This window comes from Puccinia triticina, chromosome 7A (assembly GCF_026914185.1).
Source record: "Puccinia triticina chromosome 7A, complete sequence".
Taxonomy (NCBI): Eukaryota; Fungi; Basidiomycota; class Pucciniomycetes; order Pucciniales; family Pucciniaceae; genus Puccinia; species Puccinia triticina.
The window spans coordinates 2,437,740-2,463,608 of NC_070564.1; the positions used below are offsets into that span (position 1 = coordinate 2,437,740).

General features: G+C 49.0%; 6 protein-coding genes across 6 annotated transcripts; 2 read left to right on the plus strand and 4 right to left on the minus strand.

The window, feature by feature from the left end:
• Positions 1-6,635: 6,635 nt before the first annotated feature.
• PtA15_7A298 (uncharacterized protein) lies at positions 6,636-7,670 on the plus strand (the record flags this gene model as incomplete). Its single annotated transcript, XM_053170890.1, has 4 exons — positions 6,636-7,100; positions 7,183-7,375; positions 7,459-7,532; positions 7,611-7,670. The coding sequence occupies 4 exons, from the start codon at positions 6,636-6,638 to the stop codon at positions 7,668-7,670; spliced, it is 792 nt and encodes a 263-aa protein (XP_053022127.1).
• Positions 7,671-8,852: 1,182 nt separating this feature from the next.
• On the plus strand, positions 8,853-9,856 carry PtA15_7A299 (uncharacterized protein; the record flags this gene model as incomplete). The annotated part of the gene is made up of 6 exons (XM_053170891.1): positions 8,853-8,969; positions 9,062-9,148; positions 9,242-9,328; positions 9,422-9,499; positions 9,593-9,679; positions 9,773-9,856. 6 exons carry the CDS (start codon positions 8,853-8,855, stop codon positions 9,854-9,856), a joined length of 540 nt encoding a protein of 179 aa, XP_053022128.1.
• Positions 9,857-12,046: 2,190 nt separating this feature from the next.
• PtA15_7A300 (uncharacterized protein) lies at positions 12,047-13,856 on the minus strand (the record flags this gene model as incomplete). The annotated part of the gene is made up of 3 exons (XM_053170894.1): positions 12,047-12,237; positions 12,314-13,429; positions 13,511-13,856. The coding sequence occupies 3 exons, from the start codon at positions 13,854-13,856 to the stop codon at positions 12,047-12,049; spliced, it is 1,653 nt and encodes a 550-aa protein (XP_053022129.1).
• A 575-nt stretch (positions 13,857-14,431) lies between these two features.
• PtA15_7A301 (uncharacterized protein) lies at positions 14,432-15,478 on the minus strand (the record flags this gene model as incomplete). The annotated part of the gene is made up of 4 exons (XM_053170895.1): positions 14,432-14,491; positions 14,555-14,628; positions 14,709-14,901; positions 14,999-15,478. The coding sequence occupies 4 exons, from the start codon at positions 15,476-15,478 to the stop codon at positions 14,432-14,434; spliced, it is 807 nt and encodes a 268-aa protein (XP_053022130.1).
• A 1,187-nt stretch (positions 15,479-16,665) lies between these two features.
• PtA15_7A302 (uncharacterized protein) lies at positions 16,666-17,492 on the minus strand (the record flags this gene model as incomplete). Its single annotated transcript, XM_053170896.1, has 3 exons — positions 16,666-16,749; positions 17,209-17,295; positions 17,385-17,492. 3 exons carry the CDS (start codon positions 17,490-17,492, stop codon positions 16,666-16,668), a joined length of 279 nt encoding a protein of 92 aa, XP_053022131.1.
• Positions 17,493-19,305: 1,813 nt separating this feature from the next.
• PtA15_7A303 (uncharacterized protein) lies at positions 19,306-20,610 on the minus strand (the record flags this gene model as incomplete). The annotated part of the gene is made up of 4 exons (XM_053170897.1): positions 19,306-19,824; positions 19,916-20,194; positions 20,297-20,425; positions 20,497-20,610. 4 exons carry the CDS (start codon positions 20,608-20,610, stop codon positions 19,306-19,308), a joined length of 1,041 nt encoding a protein of 346 aa, XP_053022132.1.
• Positions 20,611-25,869: the final 5,259 nt, after the last annotated feature.

A 25,869-nucleotide genomic window follows, 5' to 3' on the forward strand; every position in this document is an offset into this window, starting at 1 on the left:
TTGCAGTGCCACCCCAGTTTGGCCACATATCCTGGCCTCTTCACAAAAATAATTGTGTGAATTTTTTTTTTTTTTGCTTTTCAAAATCCACATGTGCACATGCAAGTGAACTTTTTTGCACTTTGCTAATAGTCACCCTAATGTACACGCATACATCGAGGTGGGAATATCACAGGATGGGCCTTTCACAGCCACATGAAAAGTAGAAACTTTGTGTTGAGACACCAATTTTCCCCCTGATGTACGCGAGTACATGAGGGGGACAATATGACATACTGCGCCTTTCACATCCCCACAAAAAGGACACACTGGTCATAGAGCCAAGAAAGGCCTATATTTTGGATGAGTTCTGGATGAATTCTAGATGAGTTCTGGATTATTCCTTGGCAAGTTATGGTTTATTTCAGGATGATTTCCAACTGATTTCAAGCTGACTTCCAGTCTTGTTCATACCTATTCAATTTTTCTTTACCAAAGGTCTCCAGCACAGTTATGGGAAAAAGTTACAGTAAGGCACTCCCTGGGGAGTGGGACCATATCTCCCCTGGTGACCGCTGCTTCATTGTCACAATGCATTATCAGTCGTGGTTGAGATCCCAGTTCTTCGAAAATATTGAGTAGATGTGCCAATTGTTGTGCCCCTTCCGATAAAGCTAGGTATTCCGCCGCACATGTTGACATTGCCACCACAGTTTGCCTTTTTGACCCCCACGCGATGCTGTTTCCGTTGTGTGTCAACAAGTACCCCGTTGTCAACCTTTCCTGCTCTCCGCCCCAATTTGCATCCGTCCAAAGCGCCTATCCCCCTTGCCTTGCCTTGTATACAAGTGCCTTTTCCGTTGTTTTTGCCAAGTAACCAATCAACCAATCTAGCACCAACCAGTGAGAGGACGAGGGTGCCGCACAAAATCTAGCTAGAAGGTTAACTGCGTATGAAATGTCCGGTCGAGTTCCGCAAGCTAGGTACATTAAAGAGCCAATCACTGATCTGAATTCAGTTTGGTCAATAGGGTCTCCTGAGTATGACTCCAGATCAGCTTCCGGGAGCGGGTAATCATGTTTGTAGAAAGATCTGTGATAAGTTTCAACTATTTGCTTCGCCATTATGGATTGGTTCAGCTTCAATCTTGGACCATCCCACTTGAAATCGATGCCCACAAGGCGTTGCACACTGTCCGACCATTTGATTTCCAGCTGAGCTTCCATTCCTTGGCGTAGTTCATTGAGTAAGGACCTATCTGACGAGAGAGCAAATCCATCGTCGACGTGGAGCCAGATGATGATGAAGTGTCCATTACGGCGAAAGAGATATAAAGAGGGCTCAATCTCGCTTGCATCAAATCCCAGGTCTTGAACCGTCTTGTGGAAGAACTTCCACCAGCAGCGGGCCGCCTGCTTCGTCCCGTAAAGAGCTTTTTTAAGGCGCATGACTCTCCCCTTGAGTGAGGGAGTGATCTCAACCGGAGGTTGGATATACACCTCCTCCTCAATTGGAGAGTACAAATACGCCGAGCTCACGTCAAAGGTTGCCGTTGGGAGGTTGTGAGAAATGCTGATTGAGATCAGAAGTCGCAGAGTGTTAAGTGACGCGGTTGGAGCATACGTCTTGTTGTAGTCAAGACCCATCTGCTGTCCAAAACCCTTGGCAACGTACCAAGCACGGTATTTGTCGACAGTCCCGTCCGGCTTTCTTTTGATTGAAAACACCCACCTGGCTCCAAGGGCCTTGGAACCTTTCGGCGCGACAGTCGGGACCCAGACCTCAAGTTGATCGAACTTCAGCATTTTGTATTCCGCAGCTGCGCACCATAGATGGGAATCAGGACCAGACAAAGCCTGCTTGATTGTCTTTGGAAGGTTGTGCTCTTCATCTGTCAATATTAAGCCCATTTGACGTCTTTCTTCTTCAGCTTGTTCTGAAGTTTTCTCTTCTCCAAGCTTTAACATGATCTGCTTGAGAATGAGGTCTACTTGAGATTCATTCACCTGGTCTGGCTGAGCAATCAGGTCCGGAGCAGGGGTTGCTTTGGCTTTCTTGACTGGCAGGCGTTGGAAATCAGGGAATTTTACGGCTGCCGAGTGGACCATTCTGTTTTTGCTAGGTACCCAGAACAGCCATCCAGCACCTGACACTGGATAACCGAGCAGTTGTCCCTCGCGCGCTCTTTCATCAAGCTTCCGATGCTTCTACTTAGGGATGTGGATAATAGCGCGGGCACCAAACGGGTAAAGAGTTTCCGGGAGCGGTTTGGTTTTGTACAGAAGTTCAAGAGGGGACTTATCTCCTGTTCGGGTGTTAGGGAGCCGGTTGTGAATATACGCCGCTGTTGAATACGCAAAACTCCACCAGATGCTGGGCAGGCTGCTGGCATGAAGCATGGTTCTCGCCATGTCACCCAGAGTCCTGTTAACTCGCTCCGCCTCGCCGTTCTGAGATGGAGAATATGGGGTAACGGGCGCCAGCACTGTCCCAACAGATTCAAGTTGCGCCTTGAGACTTTTAGTGTATTTGAGAGCATTGTCACACCGGAGGTGGGAGGGAGCCTTCTCAATGGCTGTCTTCAGGTGTTGAATCCACACAATAATCTTTGCCGGGACTTCACTGCGATTCACCATTGGAGCACAGAAGTTGTAAGTGCTAGCGTGATCACGCAGCATGACTAGATATTGACAACCGTTGATGTCCAGATTCAATGGGCCAATGACGTCCAACACGCAGAAGTTGAGGGGATCATCACGAGGAATCTGAGTTTCCATCCCGAGAGCCTTCTTATCCATGCTTTTGGATTTTGCACATTGTTTGCAAAAGAAATCTCTCCAGGTGATCTTCTTATCTGGGTAATTAATCCTGAGAAAGTTCTTAACCGCTTGGTCAGAGACGTGGCTGAGGCAAAGATGCCATGTGTAAGGATTGAAGGATGGAACTTTGGAGACTTTTTTACATTTTAATAATGCACTGGTTTTGAGGGACCAGCAGAAATTATGAAAAATTGTATCATAAACATTATTACAAGGGTCATAGAGTCTAGCCTGGGTGCCGTCATAAATTAGGTGCCATCCGCTTGATAACAACCGTCCCGTGGAAAGAATGATTCCGTCTACTCCTGGGCAGTGATACACATCCTAAATTGTCAGGGGACCCGTCGGAGTCGGGATCGTCACTCTGCCGATTTCAGACAGTCACATTGCAATCGGACACAGCAAGGTAGAAAGTGCGGGGCCTTGTCAGCTTCTTGGTGACCTTGAAGAGAGACGAGGTGCCACTTACGTGTGCTGATGCGCCAGAATCAAGGAGAACGCCATTGGTCACTTCTGGAATGTTGACCTGTCAAAGACGGTTGCCAGAGTTTTCAGGCCAAGGTAGCGGTCGGTATTTCAAGCCCTTCATCTTGTAGTCAGCATCTGGTGGATTGATGCGTTTGAGCGCCACATCTTGCCAGAATTCCGCACAGTCCGGGTACCAATGACCATCTTCACCGCAGTAGATGCAGTGAGTCCCATGCTTCTTCACAAGCGTATTGGATTGACCCTTCCCTTTGAAGTGAGCAGCCTTCTCAATTGACAAGTTGGGCTGTTTGCGGGTCGCTTGTTGTGTTTGGCGTTGGGGGGCGACGTATCGGGGATGTGATTGGACAGCTTGGATGCAGTCGAGGTCCATCGCCATTGGATCAACAGGGGGAGCCAACAACATCAACGCCGGAGCCGATGGTCTTGTGTTGCAGTTGGTTGGCAGCAAACTGGATGATGGTTGAGACATCTTCAAAGGCTGGCGCTTCCTTGTTGTTGAGTTGTTGATTGATGGAGAACTCAAAAGTCATTGGCTCAACGTTGATTGGGGGAACAAAATACGACTGCAAGAAGATCCCAAAAGCTTCATCCCATGTTAACTTAAGTTGAGCAAGCTCGGATTTCAACTTAGCCCAGACAGATGAGGTGATGTCCGTCGCCGGAGACTTGTTGACAATGAGTGCCACGACTTCGTTCAGGAGTTCAATCTTGCAACGTCAATCGGACCTGGAGCACTTGGTCTGTAACAAAACAAAGATTTCCTTTGGGGACGATAGCTTTGAGGAGTCCAATATGTCGCCCAAGCCGTCCGCCACAGTGTTACGAATGAGACTTGACACTGTGGAGCCTTCATCAATGGTCAAGGTGTAGAAATTTGCCGGTTTATCGGTGAATGGCTCTTGCCGGACAAGGATGTGGTGAAGGGTTCGGTCAAGTGCGGCCTCCCAGGCGGGGAAGTTCGTTCCTTCGTAAAGCAGAACTGGCTTCTTGGGGTTGAGCTGATAGTGGACCTGGAGGGGGTTCTTGACAAAATTCTCCATGATCAGTTCCTGCCGAGTACGCTGACGATGTTGGATGACAGGGGCGGGTGCAATTTGGTTGTGGAGTTGGTGGTTCCTAAGCACTGCTATTTCTTTGCGTAGGTCGACGAAGATTTGCCGCGCTTGGGCCGGGGTCAGGTTGTCTTCCATTGCTTGACTGGAAGACGGTGACGGAGGGATGGTGTAGGAGTTAGAGGAAGAGGGTTAGGGTTGTGGTTCTGGAGTGGGTTGTGGTGGAATGTTGGGTGAGTTGAGAATATCAGATCTTCATTGATCGATGTGCTTCTCTCTATTCTTCTTCTTCTGATCTTCTTCAATTTGCTTGAGTCTTTCTTTTCGTTTATCCAGAAAGTTCATCAAGCGACCATCGGGAGTACCAAGGAATTGACGCAGTGCACGTAAAGCCGGCTTTTAACCTATTAGATGCCTCAGGCAAATGGGAGCTAGACGAAATAGTCCCGTCGCGGGTTAGCTATCAGCACTCGCGGATCCGGTCTCCAATCTCGGTACATTGCATAGTATCAAGATAGTGAAAGAGCATACTAACCTAGACGAAATAGTCCCGTCGCGGGTTAGCTATCGGCACTCGCGGATCCGGTCTCCAATCTCGGTGAGGAAAGAGACTGGAGCCGGAGCGCGAGATCAGTTAGACTAAATACATGATTCTAGCCCTAACCGGTTGAACTACCCTGAATATTACTAACTAGGTTACAGACTAAGTACATGATTATGTTATACTTAGTTTATGTAATCTTGATCTTCTGTTATCTTCCGTTGGCATCACAACAAAAAGCCGATAACTCATAAGCCTCCCATTGGGAATGGGAGATGCTTCGCATCGGGGTGCTCCGCACCCCCAGTCCCAGGAGGCTTAGTTAAGTCAGGGGCAGCCGGCGGAGCTGCTCCTGAGTCTGCGGGAGAACGGGAGAACGGGTCGGCGGGAGAGAAATGTTATAAGCGGCACTGGACCCTATCGAATGCCAAGCTTCACAGCGTCCCGGCCCGTCACGCGCAGTTCTCGCGACTATCAGCAGCCTCTCCGGTCTGGCTAGCTCGCGGAAGAGTTCCTGGCCCGAGTATTGTACATCGGTAAAGGCTTAGACTAGCGCCGGGAGGCTTTTGGCGGTGCTCGGAGCATGCTGTGCTTGCCGCGACTGGCTGCACATGGGCACATTGGCCCGAGAGCAGGCTGGCAAGTGGCGAGCGTCTGCCGGGCTCTTATATTGCAGCATCAGCGAAGGCTCCACACATTCCACATCTCATCCCTGTTTCCTTTGCCGTGTGGATTGCCCGACGACAGGGTTTTATGCCCGAGAACACCCGCCATAAAAGCGCTTATTCGTGGACAGTGCAGGATCGAGGCCCAGACATTTGGTCCACGCACCGCCGGAACGGAAGGAGCCGGGTGGGCTGGCAAGCTTCGAGGCTCGTTCGCGGCCAGCGCGTAAAGGCCTTGGCTGTTTGACCGGGCAACGACCAGCCCTGGTGGCTGTATACAGCGATATCTGCCGGCCACACGGAACGGTGCAGTGGTTTCCTGAGGTCCTGCTGGGAATCTACGTACTCGCAACGAGCTTTGTACTGGTCTTTCAAGGTTCAGCAACGAGACTCGACAAGATCCCTCGACATACATCGTCACAGACGGTTCTTGGCACGATTGACCGAGGCCCGAAAAAGGATGTAAAGCTGATTGGACGTATTGAGGTGTCTGGCCAAGGAATATGTCGCAAACGCTTTGTTTCGTATTCGGCGCCCACCTGCGCTATAGGGGCATACAGCCCTTATTCCTGAGGAGAACCAGCGGCCGACTTCCTCGACCTGAAGCGCTCCCTCGGGGCTGTAATCACAATCCCTCACGCAAATCAGCAGTGCGTTTCTGGGAGCTGTCATCATACAGACCCTCTTCATGCCTGCACCCTCCTCGGCGCGGCTAATCGAAGCCAGCTGTATGTGTTTATAAGAGAAAGAGCGACGTAGGTCGAGAGAAGATCAATAAACACGTAGCAGCCAGGCACAGATACACGCAGTGATCATGTTGGCCTCTGGGTTTGGCTCGGGCTCCAAAGACGAAAGTTTCAACTTCATATGCCTCTTGGTTTTTGCGGGGATTTGCTCTGGCTTGTCCCGACAGTCATGGCCTCCATTTCACTGAATAAATAGCCGCAGGGATCTCTTGACCTCCGACCATTCTCTCGCCCACATCTCTTTCCAATACCAGCCAATCGTTCTTCTTCTAGCCCATATAATTCCCCGTATTACTAGAGCCTACATTCGTTTTGGCGCCAATTACAACTCTCTATAACGAAGATGAACAGCTTGATCCTTGCCATCAGTCTAGCTCTCATCGTCGGCAGATCCGCCGGTCAATCGTCGCCTACTCTTGATCCTACTGGCCAGCAGTCCGCAAATGATGCAATCATGAACGGGGCGCCTACACCCGTCCCGGCCATGAGCCCTAGCGGAGCAACCACCCCGACCGTCGGCGTCCCAGCAGCCGGCGTGAATGCCACCGCAGCGGTGAACGGCACGGCTGTCGTCGGAAGCACCAACAGTACATCCACAACGGCGAATGGCTTCTTGCTCAACTCGACCGCCTCTGTCTTCGTCATGGAACAGAACATCAACTGGAGCAACTCTAACTTCAGCATCTACGACAAAAACGGCACGGTCGCTTACCAGATCACAAACCATTACGCCGGCGTCAACCTGACTGCGAAAGAGTTCGTGGTTCAAGATGCCATGACTGGCGAGAAGAAACTCAAAATCGATGCCGTGAGTCATTTGCCGTCATCTTGCACAGTCAGTTTTTTCCCCCCACCCCAGAATGATTGACCTTTTGTTTGCTTGGATACAGCGTGTTAAAGCTTGCGGGTTCGGACAAGTTTACGAGGCTGATGACGGCACCACCTTCACCCTGGACCCGCGCGCATTCCTCTCTGACAGATGGTACATCAAAAACGAAAGCTCCGATTACACTTTCAAGCGGGCTGCCTTGAGCATGGAGGGCAAGATCCTGGAGAATGAGAGGATGGTTGCGCAGATCACCGGTGAGTCTGCAATCGATTGTTTGATGGGTTGTGTGGACAGAGGTACCAAACTCATCCTTCCATTGCGATGGGTATTCTCACAGCCCGTGCGAATTCCACCTCAACATCAAGCTCGACCAAGCAGCTGACCGTGACCTCAGACGGAAGCATTCGTCCCGTGAGTTCTGCACTCTAAACCCATCCGATTCTTCGTATGTCCTTCCGAAGCTGACATTTGGAATGACTTGCCGTTCAGTGGGACTTGATTGCTTTGATGGCGGTCGTTAAGACCCGAATTGCTACCTGTGGCTATTAGGTGACCCCGTTTTGAGTACCCGGCCGTGTCAAGCTTCGATGGAGGACGCCTCTATTCTTTCATTCGTCTATATTTATGCGCCTGTCTTCCCTGTTCCATGTTTATTATATTTATCAGCAAAAAGAATTGATGGGCCTCGTGGCCAGTTTTGGGCTTCCCGTTGCGGTGGTTCTAATTTGATTCTCCTTTCTCTCTCGTCTGCCGGCGTCCACCAGCCTGTTCCAAGATGAAGCGGCAGACGTCACGCTCATTTGGCCTGCCGATGCCCCCGGGGTGCGGGGATAATTGGCTCCATTAGCCAAGTGACCTTCCCTTCAAGTTCAACGACGTGGCATGAGCACCGGGCGCCGAAGAGAACGGCTTCTCTTTTTTATCTTAACACTTCAGATCGAGGGCTGCCGGAGGGGAAATGGGCTTGGTGACATATCTAGATTGTGCGTGTTTGTCGTGAAATGATGATCATCACTTCAAACCACATCAAGGACAAACGTCTCCCTGTTCATAACCCTAGGTTACGGACGCTTGTGATGAAAGTCTCATAGAGGTTTTACACCTGGAGACTTCCATCTTTGACAATTCTAAGCAAGTTGAAACTTGAAACGAAAGGACATTTTGCAAAGAATCTAAAAAAACATGACATCAAGAGCTATCATTGTGACAGAGTGGATTGCATCATTTCAATGAGCTCGCACATAGACCGATGCTATGTAGAGCGCTTGAGGTTACTCGATGAGAAGCGGTGGAATGTGAAGGATACGTTTTGAGAAATACATAGATGTGTTTACTGATCTCTACTGATCGATAGATCCATGATATCATCGGTGATCACTGCACCAATCCATGGATCTGCTAGTGATGTTCGTTGTCGAGTTATTGGTGTGGGACCTGGGTAGCATCCAAATTATGTAAGGTCTCCAAACCAAATCAACAGTAGATCAACCAACCAGCGGATTACCACGCTAAGGCCAAGATGAGAACACCTGAGGGCCGGCGAGAAGGAGGCACATTTCCTCGTGTGTCGAGCGGAGCAGTCGGAAAGGTATATAAGCAAGGCCTCCCCTGGCAATTTTGGAGATTCCTCAGCTCACTCAGCCATCAGCATCGCATCCGACAAGCACTCAGCCAACCTCGCCAGCTTTGCGACGTTACCACCTCTTATCACCAAACACAAACGAAATCGACATGCCGGCCCGAAAGACCCTGTTCGCTTTCGTCTTAGTTGTCTCGGCGCTTGCTGGACTTGCGTCGGCCGCCCCAGCTCCTGCGAACCCCCCCGACAATTCCAGCAATCCCCCTTCAGTAAGCCCTCTCTTGGTGTTGCGGCTTGCCGTTCATGCTTCCATGTCTGTCGTTAAGAATCCGAGACTAACCAGAAGTACTCTTTATTGCAGGCCCATGGCAATGCCGTGAATCAGCTCGCCTGCAACGACCCAGAAAAGCCACCTCCGACAAAGCGAGGTGAAGAAGGGACTCCTGATGTAAGCCCCTTTAAATGGCACCCTAGGCGTCGCCGTACATGCCTCCAGGTCCCTCACGCAAATCCGACACTGACCAGAATTCCTAATTTTCAGCCTAAGCCCCATGCCGTGAATCAGCTCGCCTGCAACGACCCAGAAAAGCCACCTCCGAAAAAGCGAGGTGAAGAAGGGACTCCCGAGGTAAACCCCTTTAAATGGCACCCTAGGCGTCGCCGTACATGCCTCCAGGTCCCTCACGCAAATCCGACACTGACCAGAATTCCTAATTTTCAGCCTAAGCCCCATGCCGTGAATCAGCTGGATAGCGGAGATAAGCCACCTAAATTGCGACGTGAAGAAGGCGTTTCTGATGTAAGCCCCCTTTTGAATGGCACCCTATGTAGGCGTCGCCCCGCCCATGTCCCTCATCCAAATCTGAGACTGACCAGATCTCCTCACTTTCAGGCTAAGCCCCATGCCGCGAATCAGCTCGCCTGCAACGACCCAGAAAAGCCACCTCCGACAAAGCGAGGTGAAGAAGGGACTCCTGATGTAAGCCCCTTTAAATGGCACCCTAGGCGTCGCCGTACATGTCTCCAGGTCCCTCATGCAAATCCGAGACTGACCAGAATTTCTTATTTTCAGCCTAAGCCCCATGCCGTGAATCAGCTTGCCTGTGGCGGTGATGCCAAAACTGACAACACCGCCGCTCCCACCACCAACACTTAGACCATTGTGGTCCCTAGCAGGCTCCAAGAGAGCGTCCCTCGGATCGCCTCAGAAACAGTCATGTTCTTATGTACAGTTGTCCACGATGTACCGAAATCTTTCCTATTTATCTCTTTCCCTATATATGTTTATCATGATTTGTCCGGGATGAAAAAGGTGTAAAATGGTCTCAACACGAGCAAGTTATCTCGTTTTCCCCTTCTGATGTCCTGAGTCACCCAAGGCCTCCTGAGAGAGAAAAAGACGACTGTGAGTGCAACTAAAAGTTGGAGGGTACGTGAAGGCCCAAGCAAGGCCCCGAGGACTATTGAACCCAAGCTTGCCTGTCGCAATCAAAGGTCTAATCCATTCTTAACCAATGTGCAACACCCGTCTTATTCAACACTCAAAAGGTCTATGTGTAAAACAATTCGCCTGTTGAAAAAGACTCTATACGCGCACAGATGAACGAAACTCTGCCGACTAACAACAAGGAAGCTGTTTGAGTTGTAAAAATGAAGAGAGTTTGATATACACGCGCACACAATACACGGGCAGCACAAACATGAGGGCTGGACCTCGCCGCTGTTGGCCGTCCTCTTGGACGGTTGTGAGGTCCAGCGGACTGGGTGCCGATGTCCACCCCAGGCGCCAAAAATTAGTCATGGAGGGGGCATGATGTCATGGCCTCATGGCCAAGGTATGTAACCTATTTTCCTGGCCATAGCCCACATGTCGACCTCTCGTCTTGCGGACCCACCCGCTACTTTCCGTGGGGCAAGTGGTACGTACCCGGTGGGCCAAGCGGAGCTTGAGCCAGCGGTCCAGCCGGCTAGCCGGACGCCCCCGACCAGACAAATACATATCTTATTGCGTGATATGGCAGTCGGCCGGGGCCAAGATGAATTGAGGATTGCAAATCAGTGCAAATCACATCCGATATTTGGGGCTTCCTATTCCAATGCGGTGTCATTCGGGCACATGACGTGGGCTATGTAGCTTTTTGGAGGAGCCCTCGATTTTTTTCCCAGACTGCCATCCTTCCGCAAAAGTTAAAGCTAGTTAAAGCCAGGCCTTCCCTGCCATTATGGCAGTTCATCAGCTTCCCCCCGCCCATCACATCTACCAAACCGTCAGCCAGCCCTTCCAGTTTTGCGACGCTCCCACCTGTTATCACTAAATAAATAAACGAAGTCGACATTCCAGCCCGCAAAACCCTGTTTGCTTTCATTGTGGTCCTCTCGGTGCTTGCCGGACTCGCGTCTTCTTCCCCAGTTGCTGTTGGCGCCAGCAACCCGGTAAGCCATTTTTTCTTGGTCCCCGACCGATTCCTCTGCGGTTTGGAGGCGAAGCGGGCGGTACGCTGATTCTTGCGTCCTACTCCAGGGGTACGTATGTGGTGGTGATCCGGGCACATGCTGGAGTAACCCCTGGGGACCATTCAAACAGCGAAGTGTAAACGATGGTTCTGAGGTAAGCCCTCCCATTTTTTGCTTGGTGTTGCCTTTCATGTCTCCAATGTCTCAATCAAATCGGAGACTGACCAGAAGGACCTTGGTGCAGGAAACCCCCATGGCGTGAATCAACTCGCCTGCGGAGCCTGCCTGCGCTGGCAACATGGGCTACCCCCAAGACCAATGCAATCCCTAGCAGCATCCGAGAGTGTACTCATGATTTGTCTGGAATGAATTCTAATTTAGAACATGATAAGATACATATCTATCTTCCCTTCAGATGACATTTCTTCTTTCCTTGAATGGCTGAGGAACCGCGGGCCCTGAGAGAGAAAACCAAAATGAGTATGATGAGGGCACACTGCAAACGAATCTGACAGTTTTTCAGAATGACCAACACACTTGAGTTTACTTGTCTCAATCCGTCCAATCCTAACCAATAGCCGTCTTGATCTTCCAATCTTTCACAAATCACTTTCCTCATTAGAATGTGTCCAATAGCTTCACACTCGAACGGTGTCCTTTGCTTATTGGAGACATTCTTGTTTGTCACTGCACGCGTGACGTGCTGATTTGGGAATCTGCTTGTTCAAAACCCTTTTTAGTGTTGTATTTATATCCATAGCCCAAATACTATCTCTATATGTACAAGCTGAACAGAACAAAATGCGAGTGTAACTAATCAAAACGAAAAAGAAAAAAATCGAAGCATTGTTACATTTATAGTGGGGGAGGACAGAGGAAATGGAGAGAGAGACTAAGGAAAGACGACTTTAAAGAAAGTCGAGACCCGGCCAAGCTCGATCCACTTGACGCGAATCTGTTCGACGTCTCTTAATAGATGATGGTCTGAAGAGAGATGAGCAGGGTGCGGAGTATGTTGGTGATTCGAGATGAACTGGACCTCGGTATTGATCCATCCAGGCTCTTCGTAGTTAGTATTAGCCACTGAGCAACAAAACAGAGAAGATACGTCAGTAAGATTTCCTCGTTCAAAGAGAGAAGTTAAGAAAGCGGAGTCTACCTTGACCGAGACCTTTGAGCCAGCCAGGATCGGCCTGACTAGTGCCCAGATCGATAGATATAGCTTGAGTGAGCGGGATAGGGTTGATTGACTGGATCCGGTCGGAGCGGACCTTCCAGCTAAGCTGGCCGGCGGGGATGTTGGGATCGCCGGTGAGTTTGACGAAGGAGATCAAGTCGGGCTCGACTATGATGTGGCCGAACTCGGTGCCATGGCTACCGTAGCAGCCGACCCAGAGCCCATGGGGCCCCCCATGACCACCGCCGGACGGATGGAGCGGGGGAGGGCCGATGAGCGGATAGTATTCGATGGACCAGACCGGGAAGTGGACGACGGGGCGCAGAAGACCCGCGCCATTGGTCGTGTACGTCCGCCCGCCAAGCAGGATGTTCGAGGCACGTACCGCCTGCTGCTGACGAGCGCCGCCTTGGTATCGGATCCGGGGGTCGTTGTTCGGCGCGGCGGTGTCGACTCGGCCGGCCGGGGTCTCGGGCGATGAGGCCAGAGTGAGCGAATGGAACTCGGCGGCGTCCGGGCCCGGGTCACTGACCATGTCCATCTGTTCGTGCGCCAGGACCTCACGGGAGAGGATGTTGGCACGCCGGGCGATGATTTGAGTGGGGTGGCAGAGCGGGGTGGGCGCGTCTTCAAGCACCAGCGCGCTCCACGGCTTGACGATCAGCGAGGGCTTCTGGATGGTGATCTGCTGGTACGAACTCGGCACACAGGCCAGTCGATAGTGCGGCTCGAAGGGGAAGATCGAGAAGAGCGGCGAGGCGACGTAGAGGGGCGCAAAGATATCGAAGGTGTATCGACTGGCCTCTGGCGACTCCACCCCTGGCGCAAGACTGTACTGGACCCGGTTCGAGTCCAGATGGATTTGGCTCAGGGGCAGCCATGATGGCCAGACCGGTGCTTGGGCCTGCTGAGCAGAGGGATGGGCGCTTGCGCTGGGCTCTGGCCGACCCAGACCGAATGGGTGGATGAAGAAGGGGTCCGGATGGGTGCTGTAGAGGTTCCGACACTTGATCTCTTCTGCTCGCAATCGCCCAGAAGATGTATCGTAGGTGACCAGGATGAGCTGGCCATGGGGAAGTATATTTGAAACGTGCCAGCCTGTGAAAGGAATATCAATTTATCAGCAAGTTATTCTTGCTTTTTTCTTGTTCCACGGCGAGAATGCGCAGATCGACTGACCCAGGAAGTGGAAGTGGGGGATCAGGAAGCGGGTGCAGAACTGGTACCAGGAGTTGATCGGCAGCTCCTGAGCGTGGTGCGAGGGGTTCGGCGGGGAGAACTGGGAGAGGGGGAAGCAGTTGGGGTCGGTTGTCCAGTCGGGCGGCGGCTTCTGGACAGCGGTGAGCCGGGCTCTGTGTGTCCATGGGCCGACCAGCGTCTTGGCGATCCTCCTCCAGAGCGAGTCCGAGCGGGTGAGTCTGTGCAGCGAGCGGGATGCCCGGGAGAGCCGGCTGGTCGAGCGCAGGTCGAGATGGGTGAGGATGTGGTGGATGATGTCCACTGGGAGGCTGTCGAGGGTGGCCATCCTCGGAGGTGGTGGTGGTGGTGCACAGCAAACCAGCCCATGACATCACTCCACTCTCAGCCCCCCGAGCTTCGAGCTTCGAAGGACCGAAACTCACGAACTTCAAGTTCCAGTCGGACTCACTCGTTGTAAGGAGTTGATTAAACAACCTCCCAAGGAATTGCAGGAACAGACATGATCAAAGTATGTTTATTCACACCAATCTGAGTGTTTCTTTTGTCCATCAAGCTTTCGCCGAGCTGCCAAGGACTCGGCTGTTACAGCTTTTATAGGCTTGGCGGAGATGGAGCATCCTCAGCAAGCTAAGGTAAGATGCACTAATAACAGCTATACATGTTCTATATTCTATTGCGAAAAGAGTGAGAGCGACAGAAATAATCATAATCAAATAAAAATCATCCCAACACAAAACCCAAAGCTATAAGCCACATGGCTTTTCCAAGTTTTTCTTTTTTTTGTTGATAAATGTGATAAACATGGACCAGGAATGATAGGAGCATAAGTACAGAAAAATGAGTGGATAGGGGGGTTCTCCCTCGAAACTTGAGATGGACTGGTACTCAAAAGGGGTTAATCTAATAGCCACAGGTAGCAATTCGGGTTTTAACGACTGCCATCAAAGCAATCAAGTCCCACTGAAAGGCAATTCATTCCAAATGTCAGCTTAATAAAGACATGTTTTTGAGTGGAGAGCTTACGGGACGGATGCTTCCGTCTGAGGTCACAGTCAGCTGCTTGGTCGAGCTCGATGTTGAGGTCAAATTGCCACGGGCTGTGATCATGATACCAATCGCGATAAATTCAGCAATCTGCTATCAATGATCACCACGAGATAATCAATTGCGGACTCACTAGTAATCAGCGCAACAACCCTCTCATTCTCTAGGATCTTGCCTTCCATGCTCAAGGCAGATCGCTTGTAAGTGTAATCGGAATCTTCGTTTTTGATGTACCATCGATCAGGGAGGAATGCGCGGGGGTCCAAGGTGAAGGTGGTGCCATCATCGGCCTCATAAGTTTGTCCAAACCCGCATGCTTTGATACGCTGTATATAGAAATCCAAACACAAAAAAAGAAGGTTAAACATTGGGATCATTCGGGGGTGAAAAAAACCGACTGTTAGATCACAGGAAATGACTCACGGCATCGATTTTCAATTTCTTCTGGCCAGTAATGGCATCCTGAACCACGAACTCTTTGGCGGTCAGGTTGACGCCCGCGTAATGGTTTGTGATCTGGTAAGCAACCGTTCCGTTCTTATCGTAGACGCTGAAGTTGGAGCTGCTCCAGTCGATGTTTTGTTCCATGACGAAGACGGAGGAGGCGGTCGAGTTGAGCAAGAAGTTATTTCCGGCTGTGGATGATGTGCCATTGGTGGATGCCGAGACAGATGTGCCGTTCAAGGGCACGGCGGTGGCGTTCAACGCTGCGGTCGCATTCACGCCGGCGGCTTGAGTGCCGATCGTAGAGTTGGCTCCGTTAGCGTTCATGGCCGGAACGGGTGTAGGTTCCCCGTTCTCATTTGTGGACTGCTGGCCAGTTGGACTAAGAGTGGGCGACGATTGGCAGGCGGATCCACCTATCATGAGAGCTAGGCTGATGGTAATGATCAAGCTTTTCATCTTCGTTGTAGTAATGGGCGCAAAAACGAATGTAGGCTCTAGTAACACGGGTAGTTATATAAGGCTACAAGAAAAACGATCGAACAGTGTTGGAAAGAGATGTGAGCGAGAAATATCCGATTGTCCTGAGGCCAAGAGATACCTGCGGCTATTTATTCACTGCCACGAACCATGGAGGCCATGATTTTTCGGACAAACCAGAGCGAGGCCCCGCAAAAACCAAGAGACATATGACGTCGAAACTTACACCTTCTGAGTCAGAGTCAGACTCAGAGGCCAACATGATGACTGCGTGGATATGTGTATTGGCTGTCCCTGACTGTTGGTTGTTTTTTATCTTTTTCAACTTACGTCGCTCTTTCTATAAAAAGGTGCATACAGACTTCGATTGGCCGCGTCGAGGAAGTCGAGGAAGGTGCAGGCCTGACGAGTGCCTGTATGATGGCAGCTACCGGAGTTCATGGAAACGCTGTAGTGAAAAGGCTTTACATGCACTGGGTTTTTTTGTGTGTGCGTTTTGATTTGGGTTCTGGATACAGTAAAGACCTCCGACTAAATAAGCTCCCGGTTTCTTCATGAACCAAAACTCTCGACTTGAACTGCAAAAGTAAGAAGAAAAAAAACGTGGAACCAAGGAAGGGAAACTGTTCAATTTCTAATGATAAAGATGGGGCAGCCATGCACCCCGCGTAAAAATGAAGAGACTGATCTGGCAGAGATCATTGGTATCAGAATTCAGTCATATGAATATTTCAAACAGCAAAAGAAGAGGACATTTGCCGCTTGATTAGGCAAGGAATGCATGAGACAGTTGATTGAAGTTGGAAGGCGTGTAAAGTTCGGTTCGGTGCCCGTGGCTGGTTTCCTCAAGCACCACCGTTCTTTCTGTCGGGCGGCCTTGGGCAACTCAAGTGAAACAAGAGACATCATCTAAACGATGACTAGATAACTCATTTGTGCTGAAACCATTTTACAGCTTCTTCATGCTCTTCATCCCAGACAAATCATGAGAAACATAAATAAATAAAGAGAGGAATAGATAAATAAAGAGAGGAATAGATAAATAGATAAATAGGAAAGATTTGGGTACATCGTGGACAACTGTACATAAGAACGCGACTGTTTCTGAGACTGGAGGGTGGGATCTGAGGCACGCTCTCTTGGAGCCTGCTAGGGATCACAGTGGTCTAAGTGTTGGTGGTGGGAGCGGCGGCGTTGTCAGTTTTGGCATCACCGCCACAGGCAAGCTGATTCACGGCATGGGGCTTGGGCTGAAAATAAGAAATTTTGGTCAGTCTCGGATTTGCATGAGGTAACTGGAGACATGTACGGCGACGCCTAGGGTGCCATTTGAAAGGGGGCTTACCTCGGGAGTCCCTTCTTCACCTCGCTTTTTCGGAGGTGGCTTTTCTTGGTCGTTGCAGGCGAGCTGATTCGCGGCATGGGGCTTAGCCTGAAAGTGAGGAGATCTGGTCAGTCTTACTCTTGGATGTCCATGCGGGAGATGGAGACATGGGCGGCGACGACTAGGGGGGCATTTAAAAGGGGTCTTACATCAGGAGTCCCTTCTTCACCTCGCTTTTTCGGAGGTGGCTTATCTCCGCACTCGAGCTGATTCACGGCATGGGGCTTAGCCTGAAAATTAGGAATTCTGGTCAGTTTCGGATGTGCATGAAGGACTTGGGGACATGGATGGCGACGCCTAGGGTGCCATTTGAAAGGGGGCTTACCTCGGGAGTCCCTTCTTCACCTCGCTTTTTCGGAGGTGGCTTTTCTTGGTCGTTGCAGGCGAGCTGATTCACGGCATGGGGCTTAGACTGAAAATTAGGAATTCTGGTCAGTTTCGGATTTGCATAGGGGACCTGGAGACATGGGCGGCGACGCCTGGCCTGTTAAGAGGGCTTACATCTGGATTGTTGGGAGTGTCACTGTCGGGGGTTGGGGCGGCCGACGCAAGTCCAGCAAGCGCCGAGACAACTAAGATGAAAGCGAACAAGGTCTTTCGGGCCTGCATGTCGTTTCGTTTGTGTTTGGTGATAACAGCTGGTAACGTCGCAAAGCTGGAGAGGTTGGCTGAGTGCTTCTCGGATGCGATGCTGATGGCTGAGTGAGCTGATGACTTCCCAAACCACCCCGGAAGGCCTTGGTTTTATACCTTTCCGGCTGCTCTGTTCCACTCAGGACGGGCATTGATACTTCTCGCCGGTTCTCAGGTGTCTTCAGCTAGCAGTTAGCGTGGTGATCCGCTGGTCGGTTGATCTACTGTGCTTGGCCGGGGGCAGCAGGTTGGATGCTACCCACAGTGAACTCGACGACGTGAACACACCTCATAACAGATCCATTGCGTACCAGGATGACACTCACTAGTCGATCATCGATGACGATTATATATTTTTCAACCGCCTCCTTCACATTCCATGTACCGCTTCACATCTATGTACATGCGGATGCCGAAGAATGAGCTGTTTTAAGGTTCTCTCCTATTTATTTATACGTTTGTTGTAGGGAATGTGTCAATACTTCCCAGTTAACGTTCGTCCCAAAATGAGCAGTCGATTGGAAAGTGCACCAGAGTGCACCCCAAGCAGCACGTTCGTCCCGGGACCCTCTTTTTGAACTTCCGGAGTCGATGTGTCCACGGCATGAGTCTACTCTAGAGACATCACTGTGGGTTTCCGGATGAGGATTCGAATTTCGGGCGTCCCGTTTTTCTGACCTCGAATCTTTGGGGAGGCCGAGCAGGAGTCTCCAGTGGCTTCACCTCACTGGATTTAGGGGTTTGTAAGAACAAGGGAATGAATTGAAACTGTTGCCACGTATCAAATGGGAGAAACTGATATACGATAAAACCACAAAATAGTTAAATAGTCATAAGGTTCATTGACCGTTCAAGGGCAGACTTAGACCGCCAACCGCATTGGCCTGCGCTGCACCGTTATACGAGAAGCCATTCTGTTCGGCGTGCAGTAGGCATTTGGCCATGTCGCCGAGAGGAAATTGTATTTCATGCTGCAGGTGAAGCGGTTGGTAGCAATCCGGCCTTTTCAGCGAACATCCAACTCCTGCCAGGCTGCCGTAAGGTTCTGCCGCTTCAGCAGACCGATCCATGCACATCTTTGACTGCAAGCGGTATGACTAGCTCGTCTTGCCCGCCGGCGTTCTGCGTGAGACGCATGATGGTGAAAACGAGGATGAGAACTCGAGGGGGGGGGGGAGGGGGTAGAGATGCAAGACAAACAATGGCGGTAAGGGAGTGGATGGACGCTGGTCGAGTATGACGCCAATTAGGCACTCGGACTTCTACACACTGGTCCCATGCTCTGTTTGAATCCATCTCACCATCTGCAAAAGCATCCAAGTGGGTGTCGTCGAATCAGATGCTTGTGTAAACTGCGGTGGCGCCAAAAAGCTGCAGGAGACTGCAGGATACGAACATTTCAATTCGCGCAAGTGAAGATAAGAATAATTTATGACCATCTTGTCCAAAGTTCCGAGTGGGGCGGATCCCTCAACCAAGTTTCCATTTTGCTTCCCCAGTGCCGAGGCGTTTGCCAACTTGCCAATCAATTCGTTTTGTGCTTACGTGATGGGAATGAATATATTTACCCACTCCATGGAATGGCCATGTGGCTGCCCTCAAAAGCTTGTTTTGCAGGTAGTAACTGCTCAAGCGGAAGTGTGGTTACGGCTCAAGTCAGGAAGAATGAGACTTCCCAGAATCCTCTTTTTAATAGGTTCACTCTTTAGTCTATTCTATGCTGTTATTTGACCGTTATTTTGTCGTCTTGTTGCTAATCATCGTGATGAATTGAAAACAAAAAATAGGGTTATCGAGGGGCAAAACCGGGAGGAGGAGGAGGGATAGACTGATTGGCTTGGGGAATTCCAACAGATGGTTGAGTTTGAGAAGAAGGATGAGGGAAAGAATGCGGAGCAGGGGCTCCATTAGAAATAGGAGGTGCGAAGTTCGCGGGAGGAGGAGGAATTTGAGCGGGCGGGAAGGGTGAGTGGCCGTTGTTATTGGGCGCGAAACCGGCGGGAGGAGGGGGGAAGTTCCTCGAAGGGGGTTGCTGGAAAGAGGTTGGTGGTGCAGGTCGGTAGCCCATTGGGACTGTCGATGGGGGTGGACCTGGGTATGCGCCATGGTGGGTTGGCCCCGGTGGCTTATGGTAGCTCATTGCTGGATTATGGTGTCCCCCACCTTGCCCCCCACCTCCGTGGTACTGCTGGTGCGGATGGTGTCCGCCGGCACCGGGCGGTGCATACTGGCCGGGTGCGCCGTTGGATGATGGGTTGTTGCCCGGATGACTCGATGGGGTCGATTGCACGTTAGCGGCATTATAACGCTGTTTAAGAAGGACACTTCGGCTGGATAAGCATACCACCTCAAGAAAAAAAAGATGGGTTTTCCTAAAGGGAAGCGAAACAAATTCTGACCATCGGATTGGGTGCGCTAGGTGGAGGTGCCGGCAGGTTAGCCCCGGTGGCACTCGGCAAAGCATTGTTCTTCCGTGCCTGGGCTGCAAGTAGTCGTTCTGCGGGCGTCCCGTGTCGCTCACCCTTGCCGTCCTTCTTGAAAGCATACTGGACGGTGATAGCCTTGTTCATCAGAAACTGGCCGTTCATCGACTCGATCGCCGTGTCCGCTGCCTCGAATGACTCGTAGGCTACAAAGCCGTACCCGTTCGACTGGCCGGTCGTCGGATTCCGTGCGATCTGGAATTTATTTGATTTTTTTTTTTAAAAAAAAACCTCAGTTATTCATTTCGCGACTTGGCCCATTGTTCAAAGTACACTCAAAGAGAAAAACGGATTCACTTTGGCCGTCTGGACTAGGGTTCCAAATGTACTAAAGGTATCATATAACATTCGTTCATCGACGTTCGGATCGAGATTACCAATAAAAAGATTCGCGCCAATATCGACCTGTTTCCGATCCGAAGAGGCCTGCGACAACAAAAGAAACGCATTCAGAAAACGAGACAAAGAGGGTTGAAGAGAAGAGGAAGATGAAGGACCTTGTTGACCCGGATCGGCTTGCCATAGAGCTTGATTTGGTTCATGATCTTGCAGGCATAATCTGCATCATCCTCGGTCAGAAACTCGCAGAAACCGTATCCCTGGTGGGACATTGAGACCCGGTCCTTCGGTAGATGGACATTAACTATGCGTTTGATGGGGAGGAGAGGAGAGGAAGAGAGGTTTGGCGAGCGGTTGGTGAAAACGATCGGGCATCAGTCGATGATCGAAGACACACACCCACTGGACCCGCCTGGAGCATCAGTTCCCAAACCAACGCGTCTGTACATCTTTCGTCTAAATTTCCCTGAGGACACAATGAATCAATCAGCAGCAAGCTCGTCTAGAATTGACGGTGGTAGACGAACCATGTAAACAGTTGCTTCCTGATTCCTGTCTCCATCTTGGGGCCGCGACATTCTACTCCGGTTTTCAATGTTTCTGCTATATCTGCTCCTGCTGGTTCTGTGAGTCTCGATCGGTGGTGGTTCGTTACACAACCTCCTTCCCTGCTGTCAGGGCCTGCTGTCACGGGAAGCGCACCAGCCGTGGTGGCCCCGAGTGGAGCCCCCCGCGCTCAGTTGGCCGGGCTGAAGGCATTTGGCCTAATTTCGCTTTTTGGAGGACATGGCGAGGTACAGTGCCCAGAAGAAAGTTTTCATGAAATTTCTTTTGACTAGAAAACATACAAACCATGCCTGTTGAGTTCTGATTTACTGGGAGGATGGACAGAAAGGTTTCAAAAGAATGAACATAAGTAATGTTTTTGGAAAAAATAAGTGCATACTAGCTGATTTTTTTTTTTTCATTAAATGACAATTTTGGAAAATCTTTAATACTATTCCAAAAAAACCATGAATAATCAGAATCAATAGACTGACATGTGACGTGAATGATAATAAATGAAAAAAATGAATCCCAAAATCCATCCCAAATTTTTGTGGGCAGGGAAAGGACATCCAAAATTTCAAATTTGCACTGCAGGTAACAAAAAAACAGTGTCTGGGGTGTTTTCACTGTCAACTAAAATTTAGGATGGATTTTGGGATTCATTTTTTTCATTTATTATCATTCACGTCACATGTCAGTCTATTGATTCTGATTATTCATGGTTTTTTTGGAATAGTATTAAAGATTTTCCAAAATTGTCATTTATTAAAAAAAATATTTTCAGCTAGTATGCACTTATTTTTTCCAAAATCATTACTTACATTCATTCTTTTGAAACCTTTCTGTCCATCCTCCCAATAAATCAGAACTCAACAGGCATGGTTTGTATGTTTTCTAGTCAAAAGAAATTTCATGAAAACTTTCTTCTGGGCACTGTACAGCTAAAAGGAAGTTCTCAAAATGGCTAGGTCCAGCCAAAAAGGAAATTCTTAAAAGAACATCGGCTTGAGGATTCCGGATTGGGTTCTTAAGTCAAAGGGGTGGAGCATGTAATGTATTTGAAAAAACTCATTTTTTTGCAGCTGTTGGGATAATTGGAGGACTGGAGGACTTCCCGTCAACTTTGAATAAATCTGGAATTCCAGATTTCGCAGGGGAATCTGGAATCTGGAACTCTGGACCCCTTCGGGGAGCTTCGGGGACCAAGATTTCACTGCGAAATCTGAAATCTGTCGGCTCAGATCTGGATTTCCAGATTGACGGGAAGTCCTCCAGTTCCTGTCAAGATCTACAGACCCTGCAGAACCAGATCTGCAGCCCCTGGGACAGCATTTCCCCGCAAAAATTAAGGATTTCCGGCTGAAGATCTGGTTCTGCAGGGGGCTGCAGATTGACAGAAAGTGGAGGACTTCCCGTCAATCTGGAAATCCAGATCTGAGCCGCCAGATTTCAGATTTCGCAGGGAAATCTCGGTCCCCGAAGCTCCCCAAAGGGCTCCAGAGTTCCAGATTCCAGATTCCCCTGCGAAATCTGGAATTCCAGATTTATTCAAAGTTGACGGGAAGTCCTCCAGTCCTCCATTATCCAAAGTGAAAAAGAGAGATAAGATGCTGTTTTCTCACAACAAGCTCATCCAAATACTTCTCCAGATGACTGCTGTTGGGTTTATAATGATTATTTACTTTTCTCTCTGTCTCCTGCATACGTGCCTACATCTGTATTTTGATTTGTCACAGCCATTTCACATTTTTCCTCTATAACTGAGACAGCTTGAGAAAGCTTATGAAAGGATAGCTTTCCTCATTCTCCAAAAAATCAACACCAATTGAATTTGCTGCTGCTCTCAGTTAGGCCCCATCTTCACATATCTATTTCTGTTTCTTTCTCTGATTTCTGGTTCATTTCTGATGCAACAATCACCAACTTCTGCAAACTATCTCTTCTTGCCAGTGCTCTAACTCCACCTCATCAACTCCAACAGCCCTGGGTTCAATATGAGCCATTTGAAGTTAACCATTCCACAAAATGAAGTGTGTCAATACAACAACCCTGATCATAATTTTAACCTTGTCTCTTGGGATTGTGACCAATGATAATTTTGGGCTAAATAAAATGTATTTCAGTTTTTAGAGAAAGAACAATGAAAAATAGAAAGGTTTTTACCTAAATAAAACAGGAACTAGGTTTTAGATGAGAACAAAGGAATAATAATAACCCCTCACACTAGGACTTAAAAAGGCTAACAAGGTAAAAGATGATTAGGACGACAGATACATGGTCAACAGGAATGAAATAAAAGAAAAATTAAGAACCTATGATGTAGCCGGCCTAGACTGGTGACCTTGACAATTAGACCACAGAAATGACGACTTGTCTTGATGCGCTGCGTGTCGGGAGACGTGGTCAAGATGAGGAAAGGAGAATATTGAGTGGTAAACTGAGTGGTGAAGGGAGGACGGTCAACTGCTCTCAAAAATGAAGCATTGACACCGGTTACTCTTGACGTCATCAACCAAGTCTTTGCGCGCCGTGACAAGAACCGTAGGGTAAACACCGCAAGGATTCTAACAACCAAAATTTGTAGGACATGTGATTTTCAAGGCACAGTTTCATCCCCAAAGCCACTTGTTGTCAGCTGGCTACGCAGCGCAAGCCAGCGTAACACTTATAAGAATAATTATAAATAATACTAAATTAATATTTCACGTTTTCTTGTGACAGATATCTATGTAATCTGTCACATATAATATAAATATATAATAAATACATAAAAATATACGGATTTACTTTGCGCACGGCGTAAAACTCGTTGCGCACGGGAATCCCCGTTGACTTGACGTCGCCTGACATCAAACCCCCCTCCGTGCGCAAGCAGGATACAACCACTTATCCTGTTTGCGCACGGGCAGTTCTGCCTGGATTTATATTGGATTCTCTTCATGTAATCAACAGCTGGGGCCTTGTGGGCTCTGGTAAAATAAGTACTCGCAAAAAAACAAAAAAACAAATGTCTAATCCGTGCATTGAAAAAATAGAAAATATTGCACTGCAATGTATTGCATTTTTTTGGCAGAAATTTGCAGTTGGGAGCTTATGGGCTCTGAGAAAAAAGATATCTCAAAAAAATGAAGGAACAATTGTGTATATGAAAAGAAAGTAAAAAAAACAAGCTGACAATGACTCAAAATTTATTAATGTACTATTCTAAATCAATGACCGTCTTTCTGGTAGTTCTCCTGGGTACCTTTGCAATCCATTGGTCGCGGTTGATTTGGATTACCTCTTCCCACCCTTTGGCAGCTTCCGATCTGTACTTATACGAAGTCGCTATGTCAGGAGCTGGATAGATACTGCCGTCGAATATAAATGTATGATAGTTTGCTTCTTCTTCTAAGAACAGCATAAAGATTGGGGGGTTTGTAGTCGGGGGATGTGAGAGTGGGAGGAAAGTTACTTTCATCTGATGAGAGATGTGGATTACCGGCCGGGAAAAAGTATCTGCCATGAGATCTCCATGTCGCGGGAAGGTCATCCAATAAGGGACTGGTGCCGGCGACTCCAAGAAGTTCAGCTTATCCTTCAGTTTTTTGTGAGAGATCCCATCAGCGATCAAATTGAGGTATTTTGAATTATCATAGATTGGCTGGTTTTCCATCTCGGTTATCATTTCAAGTTGAATATCGCGCCAATCGCCACTCTTGCAGCCCATGCTTATTGCTGCTGCTTGAAAACCGTAGTGTCCATCACCATTGACATTGTGTGTTTTTGCTATTAGTTGTCTTACTGGGGCTGGAACAGTTCTCCAGTGTCTGTGTGCCTAAAAAAAGTTACAAAAGCATCAGTGAAGATCACATTGATTTACAATGTTAGAAAGAAATTCTTACCTGATTGAATTTCATCCATTCAAATCCAGAGCTGTTTTCTAGATCTCCGTCAGCATCACAAGGCTGGATGTCAGGATTCCCCTTGAACGGGACCGGTGATCCATCCTTTTCAATTGGGGCCGGTGAGACCTCCTTTTTGATGGTGGTGGCTTGCTTGGTTATAAGGTTGTCTAGATCCGTGAGACTTGCATCAGAGCCATAGTCAGTAGATTCTGAGGTGCTTTTGTCCTCGGATGTATCAATCTGAACCTTTGTCTTTGTGGTTCTCTATATTCACAGATACAACAGGTCAGTGGCAATAGAGAGACAACCCTGTAGAATAGCTAAAAAACAGACTTCACCTTTGGGTTTTGCTTCACCGGAACTTTTACAGGCCTACCTCTCTTCTTTTGGGAAAGAGGGTTAACTGCCTTAGACTTTGCAGGTCAACCTCGTTTCTTCGGGGGTAGTTGATGCTCCCATGCCGAGGGATCGCGCTTCATAGACTTTTCGGGCTGTTTTGGTTTGTTTTTACTTCCTTTGGGACGTCCTTTGTGAGGTTGTTTTACCGGATCTTCAAGTCGCTTGAGAACATGGCTCTGATCAAGCAGCTTGCCAAAAATTGAAATGTAACGAGCTTTCTCGCTTGTGGGGAGCTTCTGGAATCGTTCGAAGACCGTTCCGAGAAACTCAGTCTCATAATCTTCATCACAGGGCTTGCTTAGGTCCGGTGAGGTTAATTGCGGCAGAGGTTCAATCCCCTAGAAGAACCAAAACAAATAATTGCCAATTATTAACTGTCTGAAACAAAAAATGAACTTCAAACGAAGCTTACCGGAAGATCAATTAGGTGCCACTGTAGGTGGAAGTCTTCTTTCTTCACAACATCACCAGCTGCTTCCAGCGCTTTCAGCTTGTGGACACAGGGGATTCCCATGTATGACTCGTAACTGCAGTTGACACACTCATTTGTCTTCGTTGGCGAGAAATAGTTGCATAGGGCTTCCTTCAATGCGTGATGTGATATCTGGCCCGAGAGTTGGTCTAACACATTAGGCAGGTTGTTGAGGTAGACGGTCTTCTGCGTGGCAGTGCTGATTAACATTTCATGAAGTTGGT